This window comes from Ceratotherium simum, chromosome 24 (assembly GCF_057802395.1).
Source record: "Ceratotherium simum simum isolate JZ-2026a chromosome 24, ASM5780239v1, whole genome shotgun sequence".
Taxonomy (NCBI): Eukaryota; Metazoa; Chordata; class Mammalia; order Perissodactyla; family Rhinocerotidae; genus Ceratotherium; species Ceratotherium simum.
This window is the reverse complement of record NC_141923.1, coordinates 13,633,004-13,652,141: the sequence shown is the minus strand read 5'-3', so window position 1 is coordinate 13,652,141 and position 19,138 is coordinate 13,633,004. Positions and strand designations below refer to the sequence as shown.

The following is a 19,138-nucleotide window of genomic DNA, read 5'->3' as shown; positions in this document are numbered from 1 at the left end:
ATCGTCCCCACATTCTATTGCATTAAATGCAACTTAGATTTCAAAGTATTTAAATGCGTTAACAAGATGAAACCTCTTCCCTATGTTGTTTTTTTTATTATGGTAAAATATACATAACATTAACCATTTTAACCATTTTTAAGTGTACGGTTCAGTGGCATTAGTACATTCACATTATTGTGATCACCACCATCCATCTCCAGAACATTTTTCATCTTCCCAAACCAAAACTCCACACCCATTAAACACTAACTCCCCTGTCCCAGCAACCTCCATTCTACATTCTGTTTCTATGAATTTGACCTCCCCTACATTTTATTGCGTTAAATTCAAGTTAGATTTCAAAGAACTTCCAGAGTCGCTCTAATCTTTGTTCTCCCTGTTTCTGTTAATTCAATCATCCTTCCTGTGAAAGTGACTTTGAACAAATGGCAGTCATTTAAAGACAAAATTGGGCTAAACAAGAAATATCAGCATAAGAAAAATTTACAAATAGCCTGCAACTTCCACGTTTCCAGACTAAACCTCCAAGATGTAATTTATCATAAAATTGTTGTAAGGGACCTTGAAAGTCATTTTTTCCAGCTTCCAACCCAACAGCAGTGGATTCTATGACATCTCCCTGCTTTTGGCACTTGCAATCATGGTGAACTAACAACTTTCCAAAGGCTATCCCACTGATTAACTGCTCTGATTACTAGTTAATTACCTTTTGCTATCCTCTTTCTTTCTGCTTACATTCAATACAATAACCTCTACACCTGCTCCAAACAATAAATCAGAGATCCCTAAGAGATTTTATAGCACCTATCCAGGCTTATGTCATTGATGTACTTCCTTAATGTATAATTATTACATACAAAATACTGCAATAGCCTTTCCTGGGTTTTTCCTGTCCAGTTAAATTCTTATTCAAGAGCAACCCATTAAAGCCCATTAAGAGCAGCTCACTTTGAAGAAACTTTACCCAAAAGCACCCTCTTGTGGAAAGAGTAGTAAATGGATAATCAGAAGACAGCTCTGCCCTCAACTGTCCCTGGAAGTTTTCCTTCAGACTCAGAAGGAAAACTTGTTTAAAATGAGAGTTAAAACAATGAGTGACCATCTGTGTATGTGTTTCACTCTGGCAGAAATGCCAAAACATCCTCAGGCTATAAAATTGATAATCTCTCCGTTCAATTTTCAGGCCCTTAAATAAGTTTCTCGTCTCTGCTCCCTTTCATTTACCTTTCATAATTGCCAGAATAACCTTCGTTAAGTAGAGCTGTGATCTCGTTACTTCTCTTTCAGAACCAGGGTAGACTCTCATGATTCGGTCCCAGGCTGTCTACCACCTTAACCTTATCTCTCACTATCATCTACATCCAGCCAAACTGTGGCTGGATGAAGCCAAAGTCGAATGACTTTGCTGGTTAGCAAATCACTCAAAGGGTGACTGTAAGGATGAAACAAGCTGTGATATCACTCAAAAAGTTAATAAATACCAGGTGTTACTATTGTTAAGCAAGGGCTCGAAACACCATAATCTGGTTTGTAGATTAGAGCTACTAATACAACAAATATTTACTGAACATCTATAAAACTACGTGTAAGAATATATGCTGTGGGAAGGGTACGAAATAAATGGCATCATTCCTACCCCCAGTGACCTTACATTTCATTGGGTGGGAGAAAGTGTAAGACAAGTCAACAATTACCTGTACTCTAAAGTAAAATATAAGTGCCCTATCAAAGACTCAAACAAAGTATTACGCAGGTTCAAAGGGAAAACATACACCAGGGTTTGGTTTTGAATTTGAGGAGTGGGGTGCTAAATAAAGCATTCTTTATGAAGAAAATGCTGTTTGAAGGCAAGATTAATAGAAAAACTGTTAGGGATCAGGTCTACTATTCAGGTAGAAGAAAAAAGATGAAATGAAAAAGTAGAAGAAAAGAAATAGGAAAATAGTAGCTCTATCTGAAGAACTGAGTGATACAGTTTGGCTGGATGTAGATGATAGTGAGCGATAAGGTTAAGGTGGTAGACAGCCTGGGACCAAATCATGAGAGTCTACCCTGGTTCTGAAAGAGAAGTAACGAGATCACAGCTCTACTTAACGAAGGTTATTCTGGCAATTATGAAGGGTAGATGAAAGGAGGCAGAGATGAGAAACTTATTTAAGGGCCTGAAAATTGAACGGAGAAATTATCAATTTTATAGCCTGAGGATGTTTTGGCATTTCCGCCAGAGTGAAACACATACACAAATGATCACTCATTGTCTTAATTCTCATTTTAAACAAGTTTTCCTTCTGAGTCTGAAGGTACAATAATATACCCTACAAAGTAGGGGAGGAGTTCACCCTCAGAAGTGTTGTCTCTACTGGCCTATAATTTCTTTGCAGACAGATATAATACTTACTATCTCCTTATAGCTCTCTCAGCATCATACATAGTAAAAAGATAAATAAAAAGATGCATATACCACTAGTGGCAATATAAATGGACATGATTTTTCTGGAAGATTATTTGGCAGTACATTTAAAAAGTTTTTAAAATGCCCTTTGAACTAGAACTTCTATTTCTCAAAATTTAAGCTAAGGAAATAATCTGTCATCAACACAAAAATACCTATCTTGTGATATCATAACAACACTCTTAGTATTTTGAAAAGCTGAAACAATCTAAATGTCTAATAATAAATGACTGGATTAAAGAAATTATGGGAAATCCAAATAATGGTATATATACTACATAGCCATAAAATGATACTGCAGAAACATACGGCTTAATGTGTACTGATACTCATATTATTAAATGATAGAAGTTACAAAACAGTATGAGTAGTATGATCTCAATTTTGCTTTAAAAAATACATATATAATATATACACACATATGTAGAAGCATAATAAGGCACAAAAAAAGATTATCTCTGGATAGGTGAGACTGTGGCTTTATGTTCTTTTTGGTTTATGTGATTTTCCTGAAGTGAAAAATAAAATGTTTTTGTAAAAAGGAAAAAAAATAAGAAAAAACATTTTATTGAGAGAAATAAAATTTAAAGATATATAAGCAGGGACCCGGTCACTCAAAAGTTCTAATAAAGCAAGAGGTAATTCATAGTGACCTACTTCACCCTGCTACTTCATTTACTCTCTCCCTTCTAATATCCAAACCTTGTTCAGCCTTACAGCAGTTGATTAAAAATAAAACCACATAGGGGCCGGCCCAGTGGCGCAAGCGATTAAGTGCGTGCGCTCCGCTGCGGCGGCCCGGGGTTCGCCGGTTCGGATCCCAGGCGCACACCAACGCACCGCTGGGCAAGCCATGCTGTGGCAGCATCCCATATAAAGTGGAGGAAGATGGGCATGGATGTTAGCCCAGGGCCAGTCTTCCTCAGCAAAAAAAGAGGAGGATTGGCAGATGTTAGCACAGGGCTGATCTTCCTCACCAAAAAAATAAAAAATAAAAAAATAAATAAAACCACATAAATTAAACTAAATTAGTTCTTCGGGAGCCTGACAAAGCTAATTAAACCAGTCAGAATTTAAGTCTAAACTCCTAAAATGATGAGAAGCAATGATCTAGGGTAATGGTGAAGATGCAGAAGAACCTCGGTTTGAATACCAGATCTGGTTACGAGTTACAGACCCAAGTGTGAAACCCACACACGCACTGTGTGCCTGACCTTGAGAAGGTTACTAAACCTCTTTACCCTCAGCTTCTTAGTCTGTAAAATGGAGAAAATGGATTTTGTGAAAATAAAATGAGGTAACATGAAAAATGCCTGAGTCTGACACCCAAGAAGCATTCAGTTAATATTGAGGCTAAAAAAATGAAAAAGTTACCTTGCATTTTCCATTGCATTAGAGGATGAAACTAGCTTTTCCTCCAATAGTGTGACTTTTTTTCTTAGTTTAGCCTCTCTATCTTCTGCAGCCAAAGCTTCCCGTGTATAAGAATCTTCTGACTCTAAGAGATGGTTACGCAATCTTTCTAGCTCCTGGTTTAACCGTGATTCTTTCTCACGTAAATGTTGAACCTAGGCAGAGGACATTTCTTTATTTTTCTTCTATAAAATGCTCCCTTTTCCCCCGCTACAGGTCACTTTGTTATCAAATCTTTTTCCCATTATTGAAGTGTATTAATTGTATACTAATTTCTCATACTGCAAGATGTATTTATTCTAGGAAAAAAGGCTCCTGAAATCATCTTGAATGTTCATTTGGAAGGTTTACTTTGTAAGATCTCATTCCTGTGCCTTTAATGGAAAATGGAATTATACAAAGAACTAGGCTTTTTGTGACATCACTTTTTCAGTAAATCTCATTTTTTTCATACTTCATGGGTGGGAAATTTTTCTTATATCCAAGACGTGCCATGGTTTTCACTTTTCTTTTTTTCTTTTCTTTTATTTTTTTGGTGAGAAGGATTGGCCCTGAGCTAACATCTGTTGCCAATCCTCCTCCTCTTGCTTGAGGAAGATTGGCCCTGAGCTAACATCTGTGCTAATCTTCCTCTATTTTCTACGTGGGATGCCGCCACAGCATGGCTTGATGAGAGGTGTGTAGGTCCGCACCAGGGATCCAAACCCGCAAACCCCGGGCCACCGAAGTGGAGCGCGTGAACTTAACCACTATGCCACTGGGCTGGCCCCTCATTCTTTTTTTAAAAAAACTGAGGTATAATTTAGTTTCGGGTATACAACATAATGATTAGATCATAGCTTTCACATTTGAAAACAAATAAAACACACTCTGGGAGATCAAAATTCTACTATAGCACATCAGAGGAAGACTAAGAAAAAAATCACCTAAGAGAGAAATTCATTTTAACTGATAATCTGTACAGTTTTCTTACTTAATAGATATTAAACTCAGTGTTTGAATCACTGTTTCTTTAAAGTGAAAGTATACCTCATTCTGTACAGCAGTGTTTTCCATTTGTTTCTGTTTTAGGGCCAACATAACTTGGTCTCTCTCCTGTTGGAACATAACTGTCTTCTCCTGCATTGACTTAACTGCATTTAAAAGTTGATTTAACTCCCCAGTCTTGCCCTTTTGGAAAAAAATAACTTTAGCTTTAAAGAAAAATACATTTAAAAAAGACATTTCTTCATTACATAATTAATTTAAAAATATAGTCAACCATGTCAAAGTCATCAAAAACACAAGGAAAGTCTGAGAAACTGTCAAAGTCTAAAGGAGCCAAAGGACACATGATGACTAAACATAATGAGGTATCCTAGATGGCATCTTGGAATAGGAAAAAGATATTTGGCAAAAAAAATTAAGGAAATTCAAATAAAGTATGAACTTTAGTTAATAGCAATGTATCAATATTGGTTCATTAGTTGTTACAAATGTACCATAGTAAAGTAAGATGTTAAAAATAAAGGAAACTGGGTGTGGGTATATGGGAACTCTCTATTATCTTTGTAACTTTTCTAATAATCTAAAACTATTCTTAAAGAAAAAGCTTATTAGAAATGTTTTTAAAAGAACTGAAAAGACACAATCTCTTCAAATTTACCCTACACAACAGTGTTCACAAACCCCAAAATCACCCAGAAAAGTGTGAGTGAGTGTGTGTGTGTGTGTGTGTGTGTGCGCCCATTCATCAGCATACGCAATTGTTATTAGATCAAGCTGCTGGCAGAGGAGAGAAAGGGAAGTCAATTCATATGCATAGCCTATTTTAAAAGAACATTTTGGCAACAATTTAACGAAAGCAACTCCGGAATGATATCTTGCTAGACGGCTGTGAAAATTTATTCCTGAACGTATTCCACACAAGTACAATATATTAACGACAGCAGAACAAAGATAACTCTTCATTGCAAAAGTAGGGCCATAAATTTAAGATGATAGCCAGAATTCTAAAAAGCACAAAAATGTGTCCGGCTATTTACAGCCAATTCTTTTCTGTTTTAAATATGTATACCACGTGAATCTATGGTTCAGTATTATTCTAAATTTTCATGTAAACATTCCATTTCTTTAAGAATATACACTGTGTCCCCTAGGACAAATCATCACAACCAAGACATAAAACCACCTGTTCCTTTCATCTCAACACCCTCTCCTGAATAGTGAGGCCAGTATTTTCCAAACAGTTTTTCAGTTAAAAATGTTTTCATATTACAGAAAAAGAACAAATGCTTGAAGATTAAACAGAGTTAAAGATCTCCTGTTGAGAACATCTCTTTCTTCCTAAAAAAAGAGATGTTATTTATTATATTCAAAATATAATAAAGGTACCCTTCAGTTATATGGAGTATTGGAAGAAATTAATTAGTTTACACTAATTACTCTCAAATAATACAATACTGAAGTATGACAACTTAAGGAAGCCTCCTGAAAGGTAGATGAGCCTTAATTAAATCTGCCTACTTTAGATCCATACATGTCAAAGAAATAGAATAAATTGTACAAGACACTAAAACTACAAAAGGAAAAAATATATGAAAAAGAATACTTGATTGTTCTACATTCCTCTATTATACTCTTACAGTCCAAAGACACTACAGCCAATTCTGGTTAGTGCGCAACAGAAAGCTTCTTCCCCTAAGAGTCCTAATACCAATTATAGACTGGTAAAGAAGAAGCTTAGAAGCTATATCTGAAAGGAGGAGAACATCTCAACACTCTCAGTGTACGTACTTAATCAGATGGCAAAGAAGGGGAAAAGGAGATAAGACTTTTCCTATCGAATGAAAACTACATCAACCATTCCCAAACTTTAATCTAAGACTCTAAGAGAGAACTTAATTGGCAAAAGAAGTTAAGTCATCTTGTACCTTGTGCCTGGCAGCACGTAAATGCTCAAGAAGCACTTGTTGAATATTCCATTATTCTGCCTCATTTCTTTTCCAAATTTATACTGCTAAAAGTATACAAATCAGAGTAAAAAGGCACAAAGAAAAAAGTCCTACACAGCATCTATCATCGTATGATGTACTAGGTCTTCAATATATTCTTACTAAAATCTAAAATCAACTGCATGTAAAAATTTCAATATATCAAAAACTACTGACACTTACTGCTACAACCCTCCATTTTATGGTTGAATAAACAAACCAATAAGGTCAAAACACACCGAAAGTCACACCAGTGACAGAACTGGGGTTAGAATATTTACTGAGCCTACCCTGTGAAAAGCACTACTCGTGGCTAACACTTTTCAAACACCAGGCTGTGACTAACTGATTCATAAAAATCAACTGAATGGGTCATCCAGCACTTTTTTAATAGAGTATCACATGTAGAAACAGTAATTTCTGATTCCTGAACTTTTTGTTTCAGTTTCACACACACACACACACACAGACATACAAGCACACAAGTGCTTAATGTGTCACAATGTAAAATCTATTTCTTACTGCGGATCATCATCAAAGATGTAGTATATATTTCACAGAGCTTCCCTCTACATATAAGAACCTCTAAAATGTTAACCATTACTACCAGCTACTGAACTATGCCTAAAATTTGGTTAAACTGCAGTAACTTCAAAACTCTCTCGTAACACATTTATATTTTCTAAAGAAAAATATGGTTACTAAACTTTTTTTCTACTTAAGAAGCTGTAAAAAATTAACCTGGTAACAAAAATATTTGGAAATATCTAGTAATTTGGGGGAGAAACTTCCAGATGCCTCTGAGGAAAATTTATTTAGAATGAATCACAATACCTTGAAATAAATATTTTTAAACAAACAAATTCATATGCTTCTTCAAAGATAACATCAATAAAGCAACACACTAAAAAACCTCCTCCACCCCAACTTCCCTCTATAAAACTCCATCCAGAACTTACCTGCTCTTTTTCTTTTAGTAGTTGCTCAAAAGCAAGAGCTTTCTCCTTCATTGAATGGCATTCAAACTCTTTTTCTCGAAGCATCATAGAAAACTTCATATTAGTCTCCTGTAATGCTTGATAATTTGTTTCCTTTTCCCTGGATGTTTCTACTATTTTTTCATTTTCTCCTTTTAGTTTACAAATTTCCATTTCTAAAATTAATGTTCTCTCCTTCAGGTTTGTGACCGCCTGCCTCAAAAGTTCATTTTCATTCACCTTGTTAGTGAAATTTTCATTTAAAGAAAGTAACTGATCACTTTTGGCTTTGATTAAGAGGTCTTTTTCCTTAAGTGACTTTTGTAAAATATCTTGTTTCTCCTTTAGCTGCTTAATTTCTGAATCAGTTTGTTCATGTTCTTTTCTTCCTAGCTCTGAGGTGGCAGCAATCGAATCAGACAATCTGTGATTATTTTCCTGAAGAGTTCTAATGGTTTCATCTTTCTCCTGCAGTGATTTTCTTAGCTCTTCTATCTCTTGTTTAGAAGACTCACTCGATATGTCACGCTTGATTGTTCTAAGAGTCTCTGCTGACTGGGAAGTAAGCGATGATTCAGAAGAGAGCTGAGGTGAAATAATATCAAGTTTTCCTAAAAGAAGATCTTTGGTATTGCAAAGCTGCCCTATGCTGTGCTGAACTTGTGCTAATTCCTGCCCAAAATTTTTGAGTTTGGTTTCATTCTGCTCATAACTTTGGATCAGGCCAGTATAGTCCACTTGTAATTTAGAATTGTTATCACTGTCAACCAAAACTTGTGCCTGAAGCTGATGAAGTTCTTCCTGAAGCTGGGCTGACTCGTGCTGCATATTTTGCACTGTGGTCATCACCTGCTGTTTCCACTCCTCCATTTTCTTCACTTGTTGCTTTAATTTATCGCGTTCCTGCAGCAGCTCCTCAAACTGATTACTGTTAACACCTCCAACCTCATTACCAGTGCTGGATGTTTGTAAAACTGTCAATAAGGTCTGACATTTCTGACTTAACGCATCTATTTCAATATCTTTTTCTCGAATGATACGTGATAAATTCTGAATGGTTTCTCTGAACATGTCTTGGCCACTACTTTCAAATGTAGAGGACAATTTTTTATTTTCATCCTGTAGCTTAATGAGAGCGGCTTCTTTGGCAGCAACTATATCTATCATTTTGTGATATTCTGTTTTTAGATGGCTGTTTTCCCTAGTTTTCTCACTCAAAACAGCTAACATTTGTTCTCTTTCCATAGCATAGGCCTGCAGCTGCTGTTGAAGGTAAACAACATCCTGGGTGTAGGAAGCTGAAGAAATTCTAGCGTGAAGAGCTTGTATCTCCAGATCTTTCTGCTGGATAATCTGAGTTAGTTTACCAACTTCATCTTTGGACAGCTGATCAATCTGTTTAGTTAAAGATATATTCTTTTCATTTAGAAGTTTAATCTCTAATTCTCGTTCTTTTATTCCTTTTACTAATTTTTCAGTTTCAGCTTTCGATAAATCATGCTTTTCGCTTCCGTTTTCTATATTAAGGCTCTGAACTTTTGTTTCTTGGAAAATATCAGTATTCTCGGTTGGAACGTCCTGTCTTTCTTCATGTAACTGGGTTTTGATTTGTTCAATTGTTCTTTGCAAATTTTTAATTTCCTCATCTTTCTCTACCAAGCGTTGGGTGTGTGTGACATTCATTTGTTCATGCTGGTATTTAACTTCATCCATCTCCTTCTTCTGCTCCTGCAAAGACTGAAGCAGCTGCATCTTACTCTGGTTTTGGTCTTCAATTATCCTTTGATGTTGTTTTATCTCCTCTTCAAGATGGTCCTTTATTGTATTCAGTTGCAACACCTCGGACTCTAGCTCTATAATACTATCAAGGGTTTTAGGCTCAGTCATAGGTGCAGCTCGACTCTGCTGTTCTCTGAGTCGTTCCAGTTCTTCTTTGAGATGATTGTTTTCTTCTTTCATGGATCCAAGACTTCTGTCTTTTTCCTCTATGGCTTGTTTTAAAATTTCATTTTTTCTTAAGGCCTGAGTATATTTATCTAATTCCTCCTGAAGCTCTGAACTTCTTTCTTTAAGTTTTTCAATAAAAATTTCTTTCTCATTTGTAAGTTGTATCAATTGCTTCCGCTCTTCTAAACTAGAGGACAAAATTTTCTTAGTTTCTTTATGATCAGTATCCATCTGCTCAATACTCTTTTTGAGTTCTGCTATTTCAAAGTCTTTCTCTTGACTGAGTTTAATTAAATGCTCATGTTCCAGCTGTAAAGCAGAGGTACTCAAATTGCGTGCATTTGACAGTTCTTCAATGGTTTGCTCATACTTGTTTGCTTCTTCCAACAGCCTCTTTTCAGCCCGACACAATTCTGCTTCTAACTGTCCTTTTTCCATTTTTAGAGCCTCCACAATAGTGTTTTTTTGCAGAGAAATCTGATTGTTCCCAGCAATAGATTCTTCCAACTGATGTCTTACATCTTCACAAGCTAAAATCAACTTTTCGTTTTCCATTTTGAGATCAAAAGCAACTTTTTTAAAATTTTCATTGAGCTGCTCTATTTCTGAAAGATTTTGCTTTAAGTTTCTCACTTCAGCTTCCTTTTCTTTAAGTAAGTCATCCTTAAAATTACTCTTAGAGTCTTGATTATGTGACTGAGTTAACTCATCCCTAACTCTAGAAAGCTCTTCCACCTTTTGTTTAATATGTTCCTTAAGTTCAAAGTTCTCCTTCTGGATGTTTAAATTATTTTCTTGGGATTTATTTAACTGATCTACTAAATCTTCTACTTTATCCTCAAGCTTCTGGTTAGTTAAACGCAAATCATTTAGGACCAGTTCACTTTGAATTAACTTTTCTTTCTGCACATTGAACTCTTTAGTAATGTTCATCTTATCATCTTCCAGTTGATGAAATTTCTTTATTTCATCATTTAGATCTTTTTTCAGTTTACTGATGACGCTATCTCCCTCAGTTTGTTGTTTTGATAGCTGATCTTTTATCAAAATCATGTGCTGAAAGAAAAATTAATTTGCATGGTAACTTCAAGACATTCTCTCATTTTAGTACCTAAAGAAAATTTTATAAAATGTTATACATAATAGAAGAATAATCTTCAGATATTTCTAATCCTTCTTAAAACAAAATTTTCATCCCAACAAAATTATTTACTAATACCTTACAGCAAATCTATTTTATCATTTTAGAGATTAGAATCTTAAACCAAAGAAGGTAAATGATACGTTGTTTATTTTCAACTCAAACACTGGAGCAGGAGTCCACAAACTACAGCCGATGGGCTAAATCCGGCCTGCCATGTTTTTGTAAATAAAGTTTTATTAGAACAGAGCCATATCATTTGTTTACTTATCAAAACAGCAGAGTTGAGCAGTTGCAACTGAGACTACACGGCCTGCAAAGCAAAAGATATTTACCATCTAACACTTTACAGGAAAAGTTTGTCAACTTCTATGACTAGAGCATCAACAAACTAAAATATTAATTAAATCACACCAATCACTTTTGCTTGTTAATCCAGTGTTCAGTCTACTGAGTAGAATGCACTGCCAAGCTGTCTTTAATGTAGTGTTACCTCTGTAGCTTCTTGGTTCTGTTTGTCCAGTTCTTCTAACTCAGCTATCAGTATTTCCTTTTCAGTAATACTCTGATTGAGTTCTCGTTCCTTTGCCTCCAAATTAAGTCTTAAATCATGTAACTCTGAATCCAAATCCATGTTTCTTGTAGCTGTACTTTTAATTACTTCATATTCATTGTTCAATTTTACAAGTGATATCTGAAGTTCTTCCTTAAAAGATTAAGGGAAAAAAACACCACATATTGTCAACTGGAAGAAGAGACACCAAAAGATGAAAAACATATATATAAACAAAAATTGGGACTCTATTTTTAGATGCTCTGTGTTGGAAACACTACTGAATAACACCTCAGCCATGACACATAAAATTCAATAAACCACAGCCTTCATTCACGTGCAATTTTATTTGCAACTTCAAGCAAAACATTTCTATAACCCTAGACAAGATGGAACGACGGTAAGTTCACCTGCTAGCTCCAACTTCTTTATACGTAAACTTTCCCAGTTGAGAGCCTTCCCAATCCCACTCCCACTGCTGCTTCCCTTCCGTCTCCTCCTTCCCTCCCACCGTACTTATACTTTTCAAAATGCCCCAAGTCTTCCACTCTCTTCACTTCTATTCCCTAACATCCAGTCACCAACAGCCACAGACAAAAAGGTAAAAAATTAACACTCATTCTACTCTAAAGTTTGTCCTCTCTAATTAAAAAATAAAAGGCTTCTTTTCCCTCATTAAAGGAATTACTCTTATCACTGGCTTCTGTCAGAACATGAAACCTTTTCTTGACTCAAAAAAGTACCCTCCTTCCTTTCTTTATCTTCTAACCTGAGCCTAGACAAGGTTCTTCTTTCTCAAACCTAACATTCCTAAAGATCTATCTATATATGGTTTTTTAAATATATTTTACGTTCTGGTCTATTGGAATGCTTTTCATCCAAACTCCCAGAAGTGGGTCAGTTCTCTATGCTTCAACACTATTTCAGCCTCTGATTATGATGTTCGTGATAAACTCCCTATCGCTGTAAAGCCTTCTTTCATTGATAGAGATTTTTAAAAATCAAACTTCTACGGAATCTACTTTAGAGTAAATAAGAATATCAAATTTCTACAAATAAAGAGTCTAATATATACCTTACAAAAGAGACCAATGAAAACTATATTAGAACATTTGCCTCACAATTCTCATTCTTCTTCCAATTCAAAAGTTGACTCTGCACAGAACTGGAAGATGGAAATAGCACTCTCTTACGTGTTTCTGGAGTTATCTGTTCAATTAGGAGAACCAAAAATCTTTTCTCAGGATCTTAAGAACATATACAACCTCACAGGTACTTCTGGCATTCTTAAGCAGTGAGCAGATCCATAGCAGACACAATTCAAGGAAGAGTTAACGATGGATTACTTTAACATCAGAAGAAAGGAGAAACAGCTACTGGGAAGAGCTACAGAACCCAAATATATCAGGAGAAGGTTACAAGTCCCATCAGGTATGTGCAGAGATCTACAAACTACAAAGTATACCTAGGCCAGTTAGAGAAAGGAATAAGTGAAGGAGAAGAATACACTGGGAGCAGACAAGAACAGAGAAAATATATGTAATATAGTAATACAAAAATGACTGGGATGTGCCGGCCCTGTGGCATAGCGGTTAAGTGCGCGCACTCCACTGCTGGCGGCCCGGGGTTCAGATCCTGGGTGCGCACCGATGCACCGCTTGTCAGGCCACACTGTGGCGCCCCCCCCATATAAAAAAAAGTAGAGGAAGATGGGCACAGACGTTAGCCCAGGGCCAGTCTTCCTCAGCAAAAAAAAAAAAAAGAGGAGGATTGGCATGGATGTTAGCTCAGGGCTGATCTTCCTCACAAAAAAAAACAAAAACAAAGGGGCCGGCCCCATGACTTGGTGGTTGGGTGCGTGCGCTCTGCTGCTGGTGGCCCGGGTTCGGATCCCGGACGCACACCAATGCACTGCTTGTTGGGCCATGCTGAGGCCACGTCCCGCGTACAGCTACTAGACGGATGTGCAACTATGACATAACTATCTACTGGGGCTTTGGGGAGAAAAAGGGGAAAAAAGGGAGGAGGATTGGCAACAGATGTTAGCTCAGGGCTGGTCTTCCTCAGCAAAAAAAAAAGGAGGATTGGCATAGATATTAGCTCAGGGATGATCTTCCTCACACACACAAAAAAACAAAACAAAAACAAAAATGACTGGGAAACACGACTGGCTTTTAGTGGGTAGAAAGAGCAGGGGCAAGGACCCTACAAAGGCACAGGACAGTGCACACAACTAAGAATTTTCCCACCTAAATGCCAATAGCACCCCTTTAAGAAATATTGCCCACATACTAATGGGAAGGATGCTGAAAATTTAATACAAAGGTTTGTACGAACAGTATGTATACTATGCTAATATTTGTACTTTTTAAGAAGCTACTTATATAATAATTATATATACATAAATATAGTCTGGAAGGATATATAAGAAATTGGTAAGAAAGACTGCCTCTGGGAAAGAGGCCAACCAACAGAGGTGTGAAGGATACTCTATTTGTACTGTCTGAAATTTTTCAGTATGTATTACTACTGAATATATACATCAGTAAATATGTTACTTTTAAAAACATAAGATTTTACTTTCAAGTCTTGGCTATTTTGAATAACGCTGCAATGAACACAGGGGTGCATGTACCTTTACAAATTGGTGTTTTCAAGTTCTTTGGATAAATACCAGAGGGGAAGGGGGGAGGGAGGAGGGTGAAAGGGATAATTCGGTACATGTGTGTGGTGGTGGGTTGTAATTAGTATTTTGGTGGTGAACATGATGTAATCTATGCAGAAATAGAAGTATAATGATGTACACCTGAAATTTTTACAATGTTATAAACCAATGTTACCGCAATAAACAAAAAATTAAAAAAAAAAAGAGTAAAATCAAGAGTGAAAGGAAAACACTATAAAAAAAAAAAATAAGATTTTAAATTGAGTTGAGATACTGGTCTGTAACTTAATAATACCAGCTCACAACGATCCTATACTTAAGCACCTGCCTTAGCCAAGGAATTACCCCCCAAGTGGTACAAACATAAAAATACCTCTCCCCATATCCAACATCACAGTACAGAATCTTATTCCATCCTTGCTACCAACACACACAAAAAAGACCCTATTTCTCCCACCAGGAATGTCCCTCTTTACCCCTCACCACTAAGAAATTCCTGTCCGCCACACTAGACACATTCTGGGGCATATAAGCAGTATGTACAGTTAATATAGGATGCCACTCCAAACTCACAACCCACCTGTGTACGTTGCTACTGACAGGACTTCATCTGAAACCATAACAGCCTTTACCTATCTTTTCGGCTTGTATCTGGGCCTACTCATTTATCTCTGAACATAAGCTCTGGTCAGCCTCTCATACTCTGAACCTTACCTAAGTACTCCAACCTGGCCTAACAAGCATCAATGAGATAAGCTTTATCCTCAGGACTCCCAAGAACTAAACACTCCATTTTGATATAAACTGGCCCTTAGCTGTGATCTATAATATATACACCATGTTAATTTTGCCCCCATTTTTATGGCACCCACCTTTTCTTGACTCAACAACGAATTATCTTTTTCTAATACTTGGACTTGCCTTTTAAGTTTCAGATTGTCTTCAGCGAGACTGTTATCCTACAAAAATGTTAAGAGTGTGTTTTCAGATAACAAGAAATTTCAAGTTTACAAAAAAGCAGGCAAGCTATACGATCGTGCATTTCTACTCAGCATTTCTTTAGTGATATATAAAAATTATAAGCATGCAACACTGGACCATCTAAAGCCAGTCACTCATTTTACAGACATTCTTATAGAGAGTTTATTATATTTGAAAAAACATATAAATACATTCACAAAATAACCTGTAGTCATTAGAAATAGAAACAACTCCCTGAATTCCTTAAGGGAAATCAAAATGCATTCCTCACTTTGGTACAAGATATGCTTCCACTGTCTCTACATACATTTGTCAAACTAATTTTCAAAGAGATATACCTACATTTTTAAATTATGTTACTTTTTAAATTATGTCAATTTATGATGCAAAAAGTTTCTATTACTAATCAGCAAACATAAAATTACTAAGATGAAAATTCCTAGGATAAGTTCACATAAATTTGTAAAAAACACAAAATAAGCAACTATAATAATCAAAATACATTTTCTTGGTAAACCAATGCCAAAAACTTGCTCTCTTAAAATGAGTTTACCTGGTTTAAATTACTCAGTCTCACTATTTCATTTTCAGCATCTGTAAAAACAACAATGAATATGACATTAAAATTCTTTAAAATAACAGTAATTACCCCTATATTAAACTCAGAAATGAAACCCAATTAAAATAAAGTGTACTTAAGCACAATTAGCAAGTCCTAGAAGTTCTTAGTGAAATGTATTTTTGTTATTTTTGTATTTCTGTTTTCACTATACCAAAGAAATCATAATATAAATGCCAGTTAGAAACTATGTTAGGGCTGGCCCCATGGCTTAGCAGTTAAGTGCGCGCGCTCCACTACTGGCAGCCCAGGTTCGGATCCCAGGCACGCACCGATGCATCGCTTGTCCGGCCATGCTGAGGCCACGTCCCACATACAGCAACTAGAAGGACGTGCAACTATGACATACAACTATCTACTGGGGCTTTGGGGGGGAAAAAAAAAAGGAGGAGGATTGCAATAGATGTTAGCTCAGAGTCGGTCTTCCTCAGCAAAAAGAGGAGGATTAGCATGGATGTTAGCTCAGGGCTGATCTTCCTCACAAAAAAAAAAAGAAAGTAACTATGTTAAAATCCAATACTATGGAATAGTGTAAGAAAGAATTATAATTGTATTCTGGATGAGTCATAAGTTATTGCCTTGATAAAAACATTAAAAACTATGTTTCAAAATGAGTCGATTAGTTTGTGTAGCAGGAAACAGTAAAAGGTCTGAGATTGGGGAAAAAACTTGAAAACAAGAATGTATATTTATGCCACAAAAATACAATAACCTCTCAATTATCTAAAGTGACTCAGACATGACTACTGATAAAAAGACCATTCGATCTGGTATTATGGATAGATTCATAAATACAAGTGGTTCTAGAAAAACACAAAGACAGAATACCATGAGTTCAGCTGAAGCAATTCATTCGCTGTTCATTTAGGTAATACTGAGCATTTACTATGAGGTCAGTTGCTAGACAATTAAGACGGAAAAATTCAGTCCATGATTGCTCTCAAGGAGCTTACAAATTAGAGAAGACAAACGAGTAAACACACGATTAAGCACAGTATGACATAGGGAGTACAGTGTGACACAGGGAGCACAAGTTGCGACTAGAGCCATAAGGGCAAACGCCTAATCCAGACTTGGGGGTAGGGGGGACAGGGGGGCCAGTGGGGCCAGGGAAACAGCAGCACTAGGTAACTCCCAGTGGATGCAACACCTGCACTGAATAGACTAAGTTAGCAGAAAGAAACAGAGACACTCCACACAGAGAAAGCAGCAAATGCAAAGGTGACAGAGCTGAGACAACATTGCTGCCCTAAGGAGCTACACAGCAAGTTCAATATGGCTAAAGCTTAGACTGTTAGGAGAATGGGAAGAGTTGAAACTGAAGAGGCAGGCAGGGACCAGATGATGAAAGACATTATATGTCCAACTGAGAAGTTTAGACTTTATGCTGAAGTTCACAGGGAGCTAAAAAGTACTTCTGAAAAACCATTCTGGCTGCAGAAAGAAAAAAATTGATTGAAGAAGGAATCATGGAGACCAGAGAACAGTAACAGTTAACATTTTTGTAATGCTTACCGTGGGCTAGACACTGTTCTAAAGAGAACTCTGCAGCTAGTAACTCATAAAATCCTCATTACTACAACGATGAAGAAGACAGTATTATTATCCCAACCATATAGATGAAAAAACCAAAGCATAGAGATGTTAATTAAATTGCCCAAGGTCAGCCAGTTAGTGATGAAGCTGGATTCTAACCCAGTCATGTTCTTAACCACTGTACTATTCTGCTCCATTAGGAGACTGCTATAGTTAACCAGGCAAAAAGAAATCATGATTGGCTGAAGTTATTCAGTGGCAGTGAAGATGGAAAAAAGGGGAAGGACTAAGGCAGCAGGTTTGTTTTTAAAGCAAATAAACTCATATAGATCACCCAATAGGTTAAATAAATTTATTTTGGAAAGAGCAGGGCTACTTTGATTGAAGAAGTCCAATGAGAAAGAAGTCCAGAACCCAGTGCACAGCTTTCCTTTTGCCTTCATGGCAGCTTCCAGAACTGAGGCACCTGTGAGAAACACCTAGAGCTCCTCTGGGATACAATCTTGAAATATCACTGAACTGGAGAAGCCAAGGATGTGGAACCTACAGGACATGCTAGGTGATGACTTCAAATTTTCTGTTTTCAGAGACTGGTAAATGCTACCAACCACCAAGTACGAAAAAGAAGAGTGGGAGGAGGCCATGGTGACTGGACTTTGACCCTAACTTTAATTTGAATTTATAGAATTGGCCATCCAGGTCAGGAGCTCATGATAAACAACCAGGTGAGGAATACACAGATGTGGGGGAGTGACCAGCACACAAGGGCTAGAAACTTCCAGAGCAGAAATGAATGAGTTCATAAAGTCAGAGTTTATATTGTGAGAAGAGGACAAAGTGCAAAACAAAATGCATCTTTTCAGCTGAAGAGCTCCCACTATGTTTTCCTGACACGAATGAATACTGGTGTTTGGCCTATTTTACTTAACACTTATTTTTTGTAACACAGAACACTGGTATGATAACTAAATATCATCTTGAGCATGGAAAATAGTGGAGGACCTATGGCTCTTACCATTCTCAGGTCTGCTTACATACAGGAGATCATTTCGAAAGGGAACAGAGAATTTTGAAGACAGTAGGCTGAATTCCCTAACTGGAGGGTCTGGGCCCTAATGAGTGACTGAAGTATTTGGTTCTGTGTAGTTTAACAGAAATAGACCCATACCTCCTCCCAATGAATGTCTACATAAACATTTCTCAGAAATCCACATGGCCTCCTAAATCGATGAGTTTCATGCAAATACTTAAAGGATGAGGAAGGGAAGCTGAACGACACCTAGCCAATTCTTAACCCTTTTTAGTAGAAAAATCTTATTATCTATTAATTATAGCACTGAATCCAAACTGAACAATTCTACTCAAATTTCACAGTCATTTCCATGAATACTCCATTTCCATAAAGTACTCAGTTATTCAAGTGTTTGTCTCTAAAAACAACTAGTATGCAATGAAACATCAATCAGAAATAAGTTCCAAACATTTTATACCAGACAGTGCTTGTTGCAGTCTGAACACTTCTTCTTCCACTGATGCACTCTGTGGAAGAATTCTTTTCTTTTCTGTCATAGTATCACTTTGCTTCATAGCATAAGGCTGCAATTTACTACATTCCAGTTTCAAGCTTTCACATTCTTCCATTATTTGTCTGTTTTCCACGTTTATTCGTTCTTGTTCCTTCCTCAAAATATCTCTGTCATTTTCTGCAGAAGACAATTTTTTACTTATGTCTTCTATTTTATTCACAAGTTCTTCAATTTTTTTTGTAGACTCTACTTTTTCAGTTTGTAGAACCTGAATAGTTTTTTGCATTTCATGGACTTTAGAGTGATCAGTTACTGCAATTCCTGAGCCACCTAGAACATAAACATAAAATCAA

At 36.5% G+C, this 19,138-nt stretch overlaps 1 protein-coding gene across 4 annotated transcripts in view; it reads right to left on the bottom strand.

The window, feature by feature from the left end:
* Positions 1-19,138, bottom strand: part of TRIP11 (thyroid hormone receptor interactor 11) — a 64,042-nt gene that overhangs the window by 25,986 nt on the left and 18,918 nt on the right. For 2 of the 4 annotated variants that reach the window (XM_004434208.3, XM_014790500.2), the window contains exons 7-13: positions 18,750-19,115; positions 15,658-15,698; positions 14,996-15,082; positions 11,399-11,611; positions 7,800-10,820; positions 4,898-5,038; positions 3,830-4,023 (exon numbers count right to left, since the gene is read on the bottom strand). In XM_004434208.3, coding sequence (XP_004434265.1) covers positions 3,830-4,023; positions 4,898-5,038; positions 7,800-10,820; positions 11,399-11,611; positions 14,996-15,082; positions 15,658-15,698; positions 18,750-19,115 — 4,063 coding nt within the window. The remainder of the gene's footprint in view (positions 1-3,829; positions 4,024-4,897; positions 5,039-7,799; positions 10,821-11,398; positions 11,612-14,995; positions 15,083-15,657; positions 15,699-18,749; positions 19,116-19,138) is intronic. The other 2 variants (XR_015556128.1, XM_087448038.1) reach the window with 2 other exon arrangements.